This window comes from Cnephaeus nilssonii, assembly GCF_951640355.1.
Source record: "Cnephaeus nilssonii genome assembly, chromosome: X".
NCBI lineage: Eukaryota > Metazoa > Chordata > Mammalia > Chiroptera > Vespertilionidae > Cnephaeus > Cnephaeus nilssonii.
In genome coordinates, this window is record NC_137071.1 from 129,428,639 (window position 1) to 129,444,633 (window position 15,995).

General features: G+C 40.3%; 1 protein-coding gene across 1 annotated transcript in view; it reads left to right on the plus strand.

The window, feature by feature from the left end:
* Positions 1-1,573: 1,573 nt before the first annotated feature.
* Positions 1,574-15,995, plus strand: part of MAOB (monoamine oxidase B) — a 64,534-nt gene continuing 50,112 nt past the window's right edge. The window contains exon 1 of the mRNA XM_079765757.1: positions 1,574-1,726. Within this exon, the coding sequence (XP_079621883.1) occupies positions 1,681-1,726 (46 nt within the window). The 5' untranslated portion in view covers positions 1,574-1,680. The remainder of the gene's footprint in view (positions 1,727-15,995) is intronic.

Consider the following 15,995-nt stretch of genomic DNA (forward strand, 5'->3'; position numbering starts at 1 on the left):
AAGCCAGTCAGAGAAAGATAAATATCACATGATCTCATTTGTGGAATATAATGAACAACATAAACTGATGAACAAAAACAGACCCAGAGACAGAGAAGCATTGATCAGACTGTCAAACCTCAGAGGGAAGGCAGGGGAGGGTGGGGATAAGGGGGAGAGAGCAACCAAAGGACTTGTATGCATGCATATAAGCCTAACCAGTAGTCACGGGCAACAGGGGGTGGGGGCATGAGTGGGAGGTGGGGGAGCAATAGGGGGATAAGGACACATATGCAATACCTTAATCAATAAAGAAATTCTTTTTTAAAAAAAGAAATGCAGCTTCACAGACCCCCCAGACCTGGGTGACGCACATTCAAGTTTGAGAAGCTCTGCTTTTAGAGGCCTCGTCTGACCACATGATGCTGTGGGAGAAGATGGATCTTGGGAGCTACTCCACGTAGGAAACGTAGAATCCTGAACAGGCCTGGACAACTGCCTGGATGTAGATGTACCGCCACTTCCTTATCCACTCACCTATTGATGGGCGCTGGGGTTGCTTCCATAGCTTGGCTATTGTAAACAATGCTGCAATGAACACAGGGGTGCCCGTATTCTTTCCAATTAGTAAACACCTGTAATCTTCTTGAATCACCCCTATGTTTGGCAATGCCAAGGTCCCCAGACCCATATTCCAGGGCCATAAATAGCTCCCCTTGCTGTCCAAGGGGGGGGCTCTAAGTTCCACCCTGCCCATCCAAGTCCTTGCCCCTGCCACCACCACTTTATCTGGGTTCCTGACACAACAGTTACCAGAACTGACATACCGATTTGCTCAAGGAACAGTTTGCTATTAGATCATTGTGAAAGTGAGGCAATTTAAGATTGTCTTTAAGTTCTGCATTTGCATACTAGGGAGGAGCCTTCCTGAGTTATTTGTGGGCATAAGGGCGGGGGGATGGGGCGGGGGGGGGGGGAGAGGAGGGAGGAGGGAGAGAAGTGTCTATTTGATAGGAAGATGGGAGGTGTGAGAATCCCATCAAGTACATACCAAGATAATGACAATACTGTGTGGTGGGCCAAAGTGGGTTTCATAATCTTGTTGGCTTTTTTTTCCTTCTAGCTTTTTATCTAGCCTTCACGCCTCACTCACTACTTGATTTCACTTTCCTCATCTGTAAAATGGGTTGTGAGGTTTAACTGGAATCCTGCAATGTAAAGCGCTAAGTAAGGTGCCTGGTACCTGGAAAGAGCTGGATTAGTATTTGCTATTATCTCTGCTGCTCCATTCAGCAAGTAACTGGGGTGCTGGAGGAAGACACCTCAATCTCCCATCCTCCTAACCCCCAAGCCCTGTCGTGCACTAGGGAAGCTGATGGGAAAATGCTGTGCAGAAGGCAAAGGGGTGGTAGCGGCAGGGAAGGACTTTTGTAGGCCCCAGGCAACCTCTTCGCCCAGGAGCACCGCCCCCGCCCCCCCCCCGGCCCCCAGGTTTCAGGAGCAGAGCAGCGGGCGGTGTCAGCGGCCACGGGGCTCCTCCCGGCCAGTGCCAGCGCGGACCGCGGGCGGGGCTCCGCTCCCGGGTGTCCTGGGCGGCAATATAAAGGCTCCGCAGAGGCTGTAGCACGGGGGCAGCGGCAGCACAGCGGGCGGGGACCAAGACCCAGAGACCAGAGCAGCAGGCACCGAGGGGCCAGCACCATGAGCAGCAAATGCGACGTGGTCGTGGTGGGGGGCGGCATTTCAGGTCAGTTGCGACTGAGCGCCTTTCCAATCCCCGTCCAGTGCGGGGCGGCCGTGGGCGGGGGCTGTGCCCAGGAGCCCCTGGATTCTCTGAGCTCTGGCGAGGATCTAGGGAGTCCAGAGCGCCGCGTATAGAACCCTCCCTGAGGGATAAGGTTTGGTGAGCCCCTGGATTGAAGCCTGGGGTCTGGAAGTCTGTTGAAGGTCTGGGGCGAGGCTTTGAATTTCTCCCTTGGAAGGCTGCCAAGCCTATGCATGCTGTAATTTTTGAAGCAAGGGGGGAGGGGGAGGGCAGGGGAGAGAGTCCTACTTCAGGTTAGCACAAAGGTCTGTCACTTGCCCCAAGCACAGGTAAGTCATTTGTTCCAACCTGACCTGGACACTCCACACCCACATTTGGAGCAGGCACGCACCACAACGTATTGTTATCTTGACCCCCAGGAAAACGACCTTGAGCAGCTCCCATTCAGAAAAAAAGGGGGTTGGACTCTGGGGCAATCTATTGCCAAAGACCTTCCTGACCCCGATTCCCTGTGGTTCCATGGTTGTCACAGGTCTACTGTGGGCTGCAGGGCTTTCTTGGCAGGTGTCTCTTCTCCCCTCATCTTGCCCTCCACCCCCTCTTGCCCTCCACCCCCTCTTGCCCTCCCCCCCTCCCCCAGTAACTCAGGCCGCTGGTGAGGAAAAACTTGGCTCTCTGGCCCAGCTTGGCAGGGATGGGGACAGAGACTACCTTCTTAGAAACAGGGGGTGGGGTGGGGGGCACCGTTCTCACAGGAGGAAAGATGGAGTCAGGGGGGGAGCATCCCTCTGAGGAGGGTCAGTCGGGTTATATGGGGTGGGGTCAGTGGGAATAAGCAATGCTTCCAGAACAGCCTGCTTAGCAGGGCCTCTTGGTGCTTGAGGAATAGTTAGGCCACCCAGGGATGTATTGGGTAAGACTCTGACCAGATCTCAGGAGCAGGGATTGGCCTGCTCCCTGTGAGGCTGGTAGGGCAAAGGTGCTCTGACTGTGCTGTGCCTGGTGAGGAAATCAAGGCATTGGATGTTGGGTGCTGCTCCTGATACTGGGTAGTTTCCTCCATTCCAGCCTTACTCGGCTTCAAGTCAGACCTCAGGCTACCATTGCTGTTTGCCAGACCCTCCTGAGCTCACCCATGCCAGATTTTGTGCCCAGTGCTGCAGGTCCATAGATGCATAAACACAACAGCATGCTGAGGTGAGCCAAGGCTATATAGATTTCGTTTTCTTTCAGCAGTTTTGATATCTTCTCTCCTGGAAGAACTTGGACTTCAAAGTACATCTATCTAGGTGTTTTAGAAGTATTACTAAGTGCTTCTTGATGCTGCCTTATAAAGCACCCCATCTTATGGAAGCTGAAGGGTCTCTTTCCAGGCCCCCAAAGTCTTTTTCTTGCCCAAAGTATGTCTAAAGGGTTCAGATTCTTCTACCCCCTTATTTGTCCCTTTCTGATTTGTATTCCAAACCTTCAAGCTCACGGAAGTTATGCTAAACTCATATGGGAAGGATAGATAAGGGTTTAGCTATAGCTATTTTTTTCAAGCAGTGGTGAATCTCTACACTCACCCCCAAACTCTCAAAACAAGGACCTTCTGAGCAGATCTTCCTTTTCTCAAGAACATTACATGGAATAAGCATTGTTCTAAAAACCAAGAAAGTAGGGTTCCAAGGCTTTACTCAATTGCTCTATCTGCTACATGAGGATTACACCTATTTCTCATGGCTAGATCAATTTGTCATGGCTAAGGTCATTGTGAAGATCAAGTGAAGCAATGAGTATGAAGATAGCTTTGCAATTTTGACATATGACACAATGTCCTACAAGAGTTTTGCTCATTTATTTAAATAGACATTAGGGTAGGCTGAGGTAAGGGATGCAAAAATGAATTACATTGTTATTGCCATGGAGATTTGTCAATCCAGGAAGGGACTTGAGATACCCAAACAAGGCAATATAAAGTAGAAAGCAGTATGTGCCACAAGAAGAGTCCGTTCATTGATTCATTCATTATTAATTCATTCAATGAACATTTACTTCCTGTCCCACATCTTATCCCCAAGAGAATGAAAGGTGAATTACACAGGCCTGTTGCTCCTGGGATGCTCACAAGCTGATGTGGCAGACAGAGTCATGAAAAATTAATACTAATGACCTATGATGATAGATGCTTTAGTAGCACATACAAAAGTTCTAGAGAAAGTGATTAGAGAGAATGTCAAACTCTATCTGAGAAAATCTGGGCAGACTTCACAGAGGAGGTGACAGTTGAAGTAGGTCTTAAAGAATGAATATGAATTTACCAGAGGATTAGATGAAAAAAGCATTGTAAGCTAAGGAACAGCTTCAAAGGGGATGGGAGTGGAGAGATATGCAAAAAAGATGAATGGGCCATGGCTTGTTAGAGTCTCATCCTGATGATATGCCAAGGTTGCCGGTTTGATCCCCAGTCAGGGCATATATAAGAATCAACCAATGAATGCATAGATAAGTGAGACAACAAATCAATGTCTCTCTCTCTCTCTCTTATCAATAAATAAAAATTTTTAAAGGTGAATGAGATTAGGAGGACACATTTCCAGGTATAAAATAAATAAATCATGGGGATATAATGTGTAGCATAAGGAATATAATCATTAATGCCATAATAACTTTGTACAGTAGCAGATGGTTACTAGACTTATCATGGTAATCACTTTGGAAGGTATATAAATGTCAATCCCTATGTTATATACCTGAAACTAAGATAATATTGTATGTCAGCTCTGACTTTTAAAAAATTAATTAATTTACAAAATCACAAATGAGTGAAAGAACATGGTAGCATGCTCAGGAAACCTTGAGAACTTCAGTGTGGAAAGTTGGAGGGTCTGGTAGGGGTCCAAACTACAAAGGTAGTTTGGCACGAATTGTGGAGAGTCTTGTATATCATCCTCAAAAGGTTAGTACTTTCTGTGGTCATTGAATGGACACTGAGGATTTTTCATTCACCAAGTGGCATCTGTCAATGGACAGAATTAGCAAAAAGAGGGACATGAGGAAGAGGAGAGCAGGTTTTGGGGAAAGATGAGACATCTGGAGTTGGAGGTGCTGGAAGGACACGCAGGGAGAGATGTCTAGCAGGTAAAAATGCAGGGAAGAAGTTGGATTTGCATAGAAGTTTTAGTTGAAGCCACTGAAGTAAATGAAATGATCCAAACCGAGAGTGTAGAGAGAAGAGAGAAGGACCAGGACAGAACTGAAAGAGAGGGTGCTTATCTTCACAACATGAAGGAAGATATTTCAGTCATTCTCCATAGTTTGATGAGAGAGATGAGGAAACTGAGAAACTGGAAAATACTTTGTTAATCTTAGCTGAAATATCATTTCCCAGGGTGACCTTCTTAAATCCCCCCAGATGGAATTAGATGCCTCTGTTTAACTCTCCACTTCCACATTGTTCTTTTCCATGAGTTTTTAATTGTTCATGTATTAGTGTAATTACAGGCATACTTTGTTTTATTGCATTTGGCTTTTTTGTGCTTTGCAGATAATGTGTTTTTTACAGATTGAAGGTTTATAGCAAGCCTATGTTAAGCAAGTCTATTGGCGACATATTTACCAACAGGTTCAGATGAAGGTTAGCATTTTTTAGCAATAAGGTATTTTTAATTAAGGTATGATTGTTTTTAAAGATATAAAGCTATTGCACACTTAATAGACTACTGTATAGCGCAAACAGAAATTTTATATGCAGTGGGAAACCAAAAAAGTTTGTTTGATTTGCTTTCTTGTTATATTCACTTTATTGTGGTAGTCTGAAACTGAACCCACAATATATCTGAGATTGTCTTTATATTCAATATCTTTATTTTCCACTAGACTATAAGCTTCTGGATCCTGGAAAGGTATCTTTTTTCCTTCCCAGAGATCCCCCAACCCTCAGCCCCAGAGCTCTGCCTGGTCCAGTTAGCATTCAATGAATATGTTGAATTAAAGAACTTTACACCAAACAAAGTAGCAATTGATTTGATCTGAAATTCACATCCATTTACTACCAACCCTTTTGCATTTCCTGCCAAATCATGTTAAGAATAGGAAACATGGTAAAATCAGAATTTTAGAATTAGGTGACTGACTCAATGATTTACATTTAAAAGTGTCTGATTTTGGTTCTGATTTTTAAACTTTGTTAATTATTAAACTTGGTACATTCTGATAATTCTCTGATAGTTTTTTTAAGCTGTCAGCAAATTTTAGTCACTCCCATTGAGATAAATAGAAGAGCACTAGGGGTATTGCTGGTTAATATATAACTTCTTTTTTTCCTGTTTGAAAAATTCCAAGGCAGTTGTGAAACAGCTTTTTAGAAATCTATGTAGTATCTAGATACATACCTACTGATATGTCTTTCATCTAAGAAGCAAGTCATCTCTGAGTCTTGGCAAAGTAGCAGCATTTTCCAGGAACTGGACCATAGCAGATGGTTTCTGTCTCAAGGCTCAGTTACAGTGTTTGGGCTGGTGGAACCATGGAAACTATCTTTGGCAATTCTGGGCTGGCTCTTGCTCAGTCCTCAAAATAAAAGCTGCTAAAAAAAAGGAAAGTTGAAATAGAAAGAAGAAAGTGCCAGTCCTGAGAGAAGAGATTCAACCATCTGAGGGTGGCAGGCACTTGGCTAAGACCCTCAAAGAATTGGAGCCAGCCTTCAAAATTGTAAGCAACACCTGGCAGGTGATCTGTGCACCCAGGAGAACAAGGCTGCTGCAGGCTTCCAGGACTGGTCTGGGCAGGGAGTGTCACAGATGGTCGACGAGGGATCATGAGCTGAGTGAGGGACATGGTAGACAGATATGACCTGTGTGTTAATAGCAAAACCACCTCCGCATCTTGGATGAAGAAAGATGAAGAACATCCCTGGGTTTCTATAACCTATGCGAATGTTTTAAAAACAATAATTGTGTAGAAGGGCTTGGTAATTTGGATGTCCCATTCAAAGAGACGGTATAGAGAGGCCATATGGCAAAGTTAAAAGAGCATATACTTCGGTGTCAAACAGATGCGTTGTCAATTCCATTTCCTGTACTTACCTATTGTATTGCCTTGAAAGTTCCATAACCTTCTTGTTCTTCAGCTGTCTCACCTTTAAGATGAGATTTCGAATGCTTTTGTGGCAGAGGATTAGAAAGGATGCACGTGATGGACTGTCCACTATGCTAGCATTAGATGAAATGTACATGAAGGATTTTTTTTTGAGAGGTGGGAGTATTCTTTTAATAATGTGAATTACAGAAACAGTACTTATTTTGAAAATCTGTAAATTAAAGAAAAGCACAAAAAGAAAATGAAAATTAACCATAATTGATCTTACAAAAAACTAACTACTGTTACTATTGCCACGTATATTTTCTTTTTGCAAACCATCTATCATATTTGCCACATCATTGGTAGCCCTTTTGAAATAAGTAATAACATTATGAATGTTTAGTTATATCTTAAATGCTTTTCTTTTATATGATCTTGATAACTTTATCTTACTTCATATGATTATATTTAATTTATTTAACCAATCTCCTCTGGCTGGCTGAACATCTGTATTTTTAAATTTCTGCTATTTTAAAGCTATTAGGAATATCCTTATACCTAAACCATTGTGCATAACTCTGATTATTTCTTTAGGAAATTCCTAGAAATAAATATTGGTAATCCTTTGAAAGCATTTAATAATTGCTGCAAAATTGTCATCCCAGGAAAGTTTTACTAATTTACTTTATGGCGGAATTTTAAAAATGGCTTCTTAATTACTTCCATAGAAAAACCACCATTCCCCCTCCACAACAATATAGAGAAAAGCATGGTTATCCACCAGTTTGCAGTTGTAATGTAATGAAGTTATAGGTCTAAAAATTATGTCTTTAGTTTTATAAAATTTCACTGGTGACAAGTAAATTTTGCTTTCTACAATATGTTGGCAAACTGATTTTTGCAAGTACTATTTTATCCCTACCTTATTTTACTAGAAACATCTTTTTCATACTACTTTAAAAGTTTTTGGATACCATTCATCCTGTGCTTCTAGAGGTGTGACATCACTAATTAGATAATTCTGTTGTCTTTCAGCATAGTAAAGAAAATAGCTCTGTAAAAAATAATGATCTATGATTAATTATTTTTACCCATCTAGATAAGACATGAATATAGTCTTTGTTCAAAGTCTATTGTAACAGCTGATCAAACAGCTGTTTCCTGTTTAAATTTCAATTTCCTCTCTAGTTTGCATTCAAATCCTATGTTAGATTTTAATTTATTTAGGAGTCCTGTAGGATACAGTTGACTTTCAGAATAGCCCTTTTATGCTCTGCCAGTTAGTCAAAATCAAACAGTCCTTGTTCGGCACTGATGATAAGCACACACAAAGGCATATGCTCAAATGAGTTATACTAGTTCATCAAATGTGTTTTCCTATCTTTTTTCTTCAGGGGAGGAAAAGAAATCATGTTTGATTGATTGATTGATTCATTCATTCATTCAGTATACCCTTATCAAGTGCCATATTTACCAAACATTGGGCTAGGTGTGGGAGAGGCACATCAAGCAGAAGGAGACACATACAGCTACATACAAGCAGATGCTGAGGGGTGGTGGGAAAGAATCCTAATAAAGATCATTTGGTTCAGATGACACAAGGAGAGGAGGATGGTAGCTTTATCAAAGGACCTGAAGGAAGATTTGATGATAGAAATTATTGGAAAGATAATCAGCCAATTTAAATATTCCTCCTTAAAATATAGCTTAAGTGGTTGAGATTCAAATATGTGCTCTAATATACACAGGGCATTGACATTTCAGTTTCACTCTTTTTAATGTTGGCCCTAAAATGGCAGTGTAGTGGATGCTGTAGTGAGCTACCCAGCCCTCTTCAGGATAGTTAGTCCCCCACCTCTGGAAAGTGTTGGATGCTGCTGGTTCACAGGTGAGTTCCTCTCTGGAAATTGCCCTTCACTGAGAGGAGCTGACTCACCAAGGGCATTCCTTTACCCTGGGGGTACTCTGCAACAGATATGTAGGTATAGAGGCCTGGCACTCTTGCCTGAAGCTCCTTGCAGGATTGACCAAGGCCTCCATTGTGACTGTATTCAGTTCAACTCCTCCCGCTGCACAATCCTGTTTTCCTTACTGCTTTACACGTGTTTACCCCTGATAAAGCTTCAACACACAAATTTCTCTCAGAGGCTTCGTACCAGGGACCCTAATATAGACGGACAATAATTGAACAGCATTTTTGTTATGCATGTCAAAAGGTGTTCTAACCATAAAGGTTCAGTCAGTTGGAGGTGGAGGCCATTAAAATACTTGTGTGTTGGGTGTGTTTTTTTTTTTGTTTGTTTGTTTTTTTAGGATACAAAAAAGCCAGAAGGGCCTGGGAATGTGCCGAGTCAGAACATTTTGAATTGGCATGTGGAGAGATATGATCCTCTGTGTAATTCAACAAATGATTTCAGGGCCAGAAAATCTTTTTTTTTTTTTTTTTCAGTAATCTGCTACTGGTTTTACAGTTGGGAAGAGGAGACAATTGTCCATTTAATGTAAGTTTAGGATTACTGAGAAAGGCAGGAATCCTGTGCTCTGGGTCCTGAAGATTCTAAGCAGCCATTTCTGTTCAAATTGTAAGCACATCAGTGGGAGGGATAACCAGCCCCTCAACTGCTGACTTGCGTGATTGATGTACATCAGAATGGGGAGGGTACTCGAAGCAAGGTGCTTAGGATCCAGCAGTGCAGAACAGCTGGGAGACAAAGACAGACTTTCCCTACCGGCTCATTTTCTTGAAGATGATTACAAAGCATAGAAAAAGACTATATATAATTCAGAATTATATAAAGTCCAGTGGTGACAACACTTTGTTTCATTCCAGAAAGAGAGAGAGAGAGAAACCCTGGCTTTCTCAGGCCTGTCAAACCAAACCTGGTAGAGCTAGAACTACTAGCATTGTGATGGTATTAACACTTGAGGATTCTGTTCTCTAACTGTAAAAGACAAAGCACAAATTATAGAAATGCTTGTAAAAGAAAATTGGGGGCTAGTTTTTAATCCTGTGATTCAGCCTCTTACATTTACTACCTACCCAAAATCTTTGCTGGCAGCATACCAATCTATCTGTGTGTCTCCTGCTAGTCTTTCATTTAGAAAACATCATGTGAGGGCCTCCTATGAGCTAGGTGTTAGGAATAAGAAATCAGTTCCAGCTTAACACATGCACACACACAAAAATAATGACGTTAAATTATATTTCCTGTGCCTATTAATTGTTGGCTCATTTACAAAAAAAATGTACTTTTTGAATGGAAGAAACATTTGTGTTTCTTCACCTTTGGAGTAAGAATGGATGCTAAAATAATTTTGGTTTGGGTTTCCAAGTGTGTCCTCTGCTAGCTTGTTTAGTCTCACTCATAAATGGTGTGATATTCGTGGCTTTCTGAGGGATAAGTAGAATTTCATACATGCGTTTTATGTTATCAGAAATCAGGTTGCATGCAGGAGGGGTTAACTCTGAAAGGAAATCACCTGGTCCTAATTGATAAAAGGCAGAACATCCAAAATACACTGCCTGTGATCTTCTTTTCTCCCTTTATTCCTTTTCCTCTGACTTCAAGGAGAATGTGTCCAAAGGGAAATTGAATTTTCTGTAAATAAATCAGTCTGCCAGTCCACAATATTGAACTTCCAGTGGACAGATCTGAGAAATGGGAAAAAGTACAAAGAGGTTGAGATGACTGTAAGTTAAGGGAGGCAAAAAACATTTTGTGTGCGAAAGAAAAATGATTTGGGGTTTATGCTTGTTTTATTTCTGGGTTTTACTTTGTGAACAGAAAACTATGAGAAGCTGATGAAAATGAGAAAGCATTTTTCTCCTATTGTGTTCTTTTAAAGGTATATTTCAGTAAACCAATGTCTTTTAAATCTGGCTTCCTTCCCTATAGATGAATTCCTTTGAAAGGAGTTTGTAGGTTTAAAGATTGAGAGGGTTGGGGGCTGATAAGAAGGCTGAAGGGATTAAGGAAAGAAAGACTCAGGGGCACAGACAACAGTATGGTGATTGCTAGAGGGAAGGGGGGTGGGGGAGGTAGTAGAGGGTAAAGGGGGGATAAATGGTGTTGAAAGGAGACTTGACTTGGGGTGGTGAACACACAATATAGTATACAGATTATGTATTGTAGAATTGTACACCTAAAAGTTATATAATTTTATTAACCACTAGTCACCCCAATAAATAAAATACATTTTAAAAAGATTGCTTGAGAATAAGTTTTAAAACAATCTTTAAAATTAAAAGCATTAGTGAATTTTAAATTTCCAATTAATATACAGTGTGTGTGTGTGTGTGTGTGTGTGTGTGTTAAGATGTTTTAATACCTTTTCTTAGAAAATAGGGTTTAAAAAATAGTAGCATTTAGAATTTAAACCAGTCTTCAAATCATGAATTCTATATATGAATTGTTGGTATCGTTTTTCAATATTTTCCAATACAGTGGATGAAGACTTCAATGACAATGAAAAATTATGTTTGTGAGTAATATGTAAACTGAGAATTAATTCAGTTTTGCTTCTAAAAGACTGTGTGAAGAACAAATAAAATTCTTATGCAAAATAGAGTAACAATAAACCTGCCTCATATTTCAAGATCTTGGTTACATATGATTCTTGTACACATAAAAAAAGGCAATATTAGGTTTTTATTTCTCAACAAATACATCCTTCCTATAAGGTGGTATGTGCAGTGCCTTGATTTGTATAATTTTACATTAAGTGAAAGGTCAGAAAAAGATTAAGAATGGGAACACAGGTTGAGGGCTTATATTACTCTCACACTATTATTTGTCTAGTTAAATATTGTTTCCTACATGTTTGGCCTCTGAGCCTTATGGTATAGGAAGTTTGGACCCTATAGACAGTTATTTAACTAATATTATTTTCCAAAATAGTTTCCATGACCTAAGAAAAGATTTTCCAGCTTTTCATGCCATGTATTAACCAGGCACTTTAAAACATCCCAGGATCCCACAGTTTCCTGCTTCGCTTCTACATCTTTGGCTGCTCCTCCAGTCTTCTTTGCCTACTAGCTGTGCCTCCACTGTCCCCTTTTTTGGGAAACAAAACTGTCTTCAGACCAGTTTTCAAGATGAGGTTCTTGACATTTGTAGTAGATACCGTAGGAGTCCTACCATCTGCCCTTGGCACTCATTCACATACACAGGGACTTAATGCTTCTGATTGCTCCAACTATTTGCCCGAGGGCCTTCTCTGGCCAATGGAGCCCTTCTTGCCTCCCATCCGGGACACACAAGCAGTGTGGTGTGGTTAATGCCAGGAATAGCAATTACTTAGGACTGACAGGGTAAATAACCCAGCTTCCTCACCTCTTTGTTAGAATCACTGAGGCATGTTCCACACCGTTTCAGAGTCTACTTTTAAATATTAGATAGGAAATACTTTCCAATTTTTTGAGGAACCTCTATATTGTTTTCCATAGTGGCTGCACTAATTTACAATCCCACCAGCAGTGTACAAGGGTCCTCTTTTCTCCACATTCTCCAGGTTCAAAATAGAGTTCTGACCTGTCCACCCCACTGTCTCCTTGATCTGGGGGTCCTCACGTGGTCCGCTGTACTTCTCAGTGCCTGCTTATTTACATTCCATCATTCAGTCCAGCCCTTCTCCAGTCCACTCTTCTTTTACTGTGATAAAATATATAATAAAAATGTACCATGTGAATCATTTGAAGTGCATAATTCAGCAGCATTTACTACATTCACATTGTTGTGCAACCACTGCCACCATCCATCTCCAGAATTTTGTCATCATCCTAAAGTAAAACTATGTGCCAATTAAACACTAACTCCTCATTTTTTGCATTCCTCAGCCCCAGGCAACCCCCATTCTATTTTCTGTCTCTGAATTTGAGTACTTTCAGAATTTCATATAGGTGGGATCATACAGGATTTGTCCTCTTATGTCTGGCTTATTTCATTTAGCATAATATCCTCAGGATTCATCCACCCAATCTACTCTTACAATGAAGGAAGAATACTTTGTTTTCAATGGGAAAAAATTCACCTTTGATATTTTTAAGCTATACAAAAGTATTTGTTGCTGACATGAAGCCAATGAAGTTGTTCAAAGATAAAGTTGATTATCCATTGGCCTCACCCCATCCTAACCCTCCTGAGATGACCAGTGTTAACAGCCTGAGATGTATCATTCTAGAGTTTTTTCCTGGTAGGGCAATCTTTCAAAAATATAAATCTCACGAGGTCACTCCTTTGCTTTAATCCCTTCAGTGGTCTTCCTTAAACCCCAGGATAAAGTCCGAAGTGATGTCTGTGGCCCTGACACACTGCAGACTGAGCCCGGCCTACCTCGGAAGCTTCATCCCCCATCATTTTCTTCCACTCACACTGTAGCTACAAGGGCCCATTTTGATGTCATTGAATAATGTACCACAATCTCTGGCCTTTGCACTTGCCCTTCTCCATGTGGAATCTCTTCCTAGCTCTTTTACCACCCACTTATCACTTTGGTAAATCTTGATCATCTTCCAGAATTTATTGTAAAACTCCCTTTTTTTTGGGGGGGGGGGTCTCCTTCTCTGATAGCCTTCTGCAAACTATACTTTTCCTCCCAGTTATACCTTTCTGGCACCTGTTTTTATACCTTTTCTGCCTTCTCTACTATAAGTTCCTGGTTCAGTGCCTGCACCTAGTAGGTTCACAGTAAATATTGTTTGGTTCATTAAATATTTCAAAATTGCATTTGGGCCCTTCTGTGTTGTCCCTGTTTTCTGGATGACTTTATAATGTAGTTGTTATGATGCGTTAATAATTATTATAGTACCTTGTTGGCTAGGAAAATTATATTTTTAATGAACAAATGTCTTCATTTTCGCTGAGTTTTCTCATCCCATTTTTGACATCCATATCCTCAGCAGTTACTTGATTGCGGCTATGGCTCTAATCTACCATAATATAGTATTTAAGTTTGTTTCTGAACTGACAGGTAACTAATATTAGAAACATTTTAACCAAGATGTTTAAATGCTCTCTCTTGGAGAATGATTATGCACTTGCTATGCATGTAGTTTTTTGTGAGCCTTTCAACCATTTTCAGTGTGCAGATTTCACACTCAGATGTATGGCCAATAGCCATAGGATGATTGCGATACTGCAATTAAAATGGCCTAATCCAAACACTGACTTCCTGGAACATGTTTTTCTTGTGGTATTAGTCTATGTAAAATCTTCCCCAAATGGTTTGGTTCAGTGGATAGACCGTTGGCCTGCAGACTGAAGAGTCCCGGGTTCAATTAAGGGCACATGCCTGGGTTGTGGGCTCGATTCCCAGTAGGGGGCGTGCAGGAGGCAGCCGATCCATGATTCTCTCTCATCATGGATGTTTCTATCTCTCTCTCCCTTGCCCTTCCTCTCTGAAACCAATAAAAATATATTTAAAAATTTGTATTGTGATTCTACTACTTTTACAAACCACCAGGAGAACTCAGTGGTTTCAAAATTCACCTGCACTAAGATGGCTGACAAATCTCTGTATATTTTCAACCAGGTTAACAAGTGGGAAAATAAATAAATAAATATGGGCTTTATATTTGGATCAGTTAAGAGAGACCAAAGGAATTAGGGGAGTCTGGTATACAAATAGACATAGTAAGACACAGAGCTAAGAATGTACATGATACCCCATTCCCACAAAGACACACAGAGTAGAGAAGCCCCAGAAATAAAAACTCATGGAATCAAATAGAGATCCAGAGAGACAAAGGGGAACAGGAGAACATAACATCACAGCATAATTTTCCAGATTTAGAATTTGCTATTAAAGGATTTTAAATGTATTTTTATAACAATGCGGGTAAGTGGTGATATTGACATTTTCAGTTTCATTTGTTCCTTCATCTAGAAAGTATTTGTGAAGGATCACAGGATCCCCACGTCTGAATTACACCTCCTTTCAACAATGTGGAATTGACCTCCATCATTATAGGTGGCTTCATCTTTCAATTTGGAATTCTGATTGATATTACAGTTTGGGGCTATGCCCAAAGCTTGGGAGTACAGAGAGCTTGTTTAAGGTACTTAAAAATAAACAAACACAAAGACATAATATTTCAGTTAGAGCATAATGTTAAAACACATTAAAAATATAAGAAATTTCTGTAAGTAACTAACACAACATAGACCAGGTATCTTTCTCTTCTGTAATCCAATACTTCAAGCACAGAATTTAAATGCTCTATAGAAATTAAAAATTAACTAAGCCCTTATAATATCTCTAAAATATCAGATGCTAAAATGACTTTCAGCAGAGGAAGCTATTAATTAAAAGGAAGTCTATAAACATTAGATGTGAGGCAGACATGTTGTGGAGCTGACATTGTACTGTCAATATTTGGAGATCTCTTTGAATCCTTGCTCAGGTGGAAGACTCCATTTGTATATTAAAACATTTTTCCCTTGCAAAATTTTTGTATTAAATTTATAAATGAGACAATATTTGGAGAAAATTTGTGGTTGAAAATTTAATAGGCATTTGTGATCAAATGGCCACATTGACATTAAAATGAGTTTTGAGATACATCAGATTTTGAGAACTGCATTCTGATAAGCCCATCAGAGTAAGTTGTTTTGCAAACCAAACCCCTCTTCATCTTCCACAGCTGAATTAATTGACTAGTCTGATTTCTTTTATGCCAACAAGAAATATTTTATTGAAGGTGTTTACATGCCAGATAGTCTCCCAAGTGTTGTGTATAAAATAGGAAACAAAACAAGTAGGATCTCTTCTCTCACAGAGTTTATAATCTAGTGAAGAGGGACACACAATAAATAACCAATGAGTTAACCAAATAAATACCAACCTACATACATACATACGTACATACATGCATACAAAGTATTGCCAATGGTAAGCAATCCATAAAAGATGGGGAGATGGAGCAGTCAGTAAATGCCTCTTCCTTAGAGATTAAGTATAAGCTGAGATCTGAGATGTTGGACATGTAGATACCAAGGGAAAGAGTATTACAAGAGATGGGAACACAGTGCAAAGCTGTTGTGGTGGTAACAACTTTGATATGTTCAAGAAACAGAAAGAAAATCAATATGGCTAGAGCAGACTGAACAAAGGATAGTAAGGCAAGCTATGTAGGCAAGATTTTGCACCAAACTCAGTCTACTTTAATGCATGTATACTTTAAAAAATAATA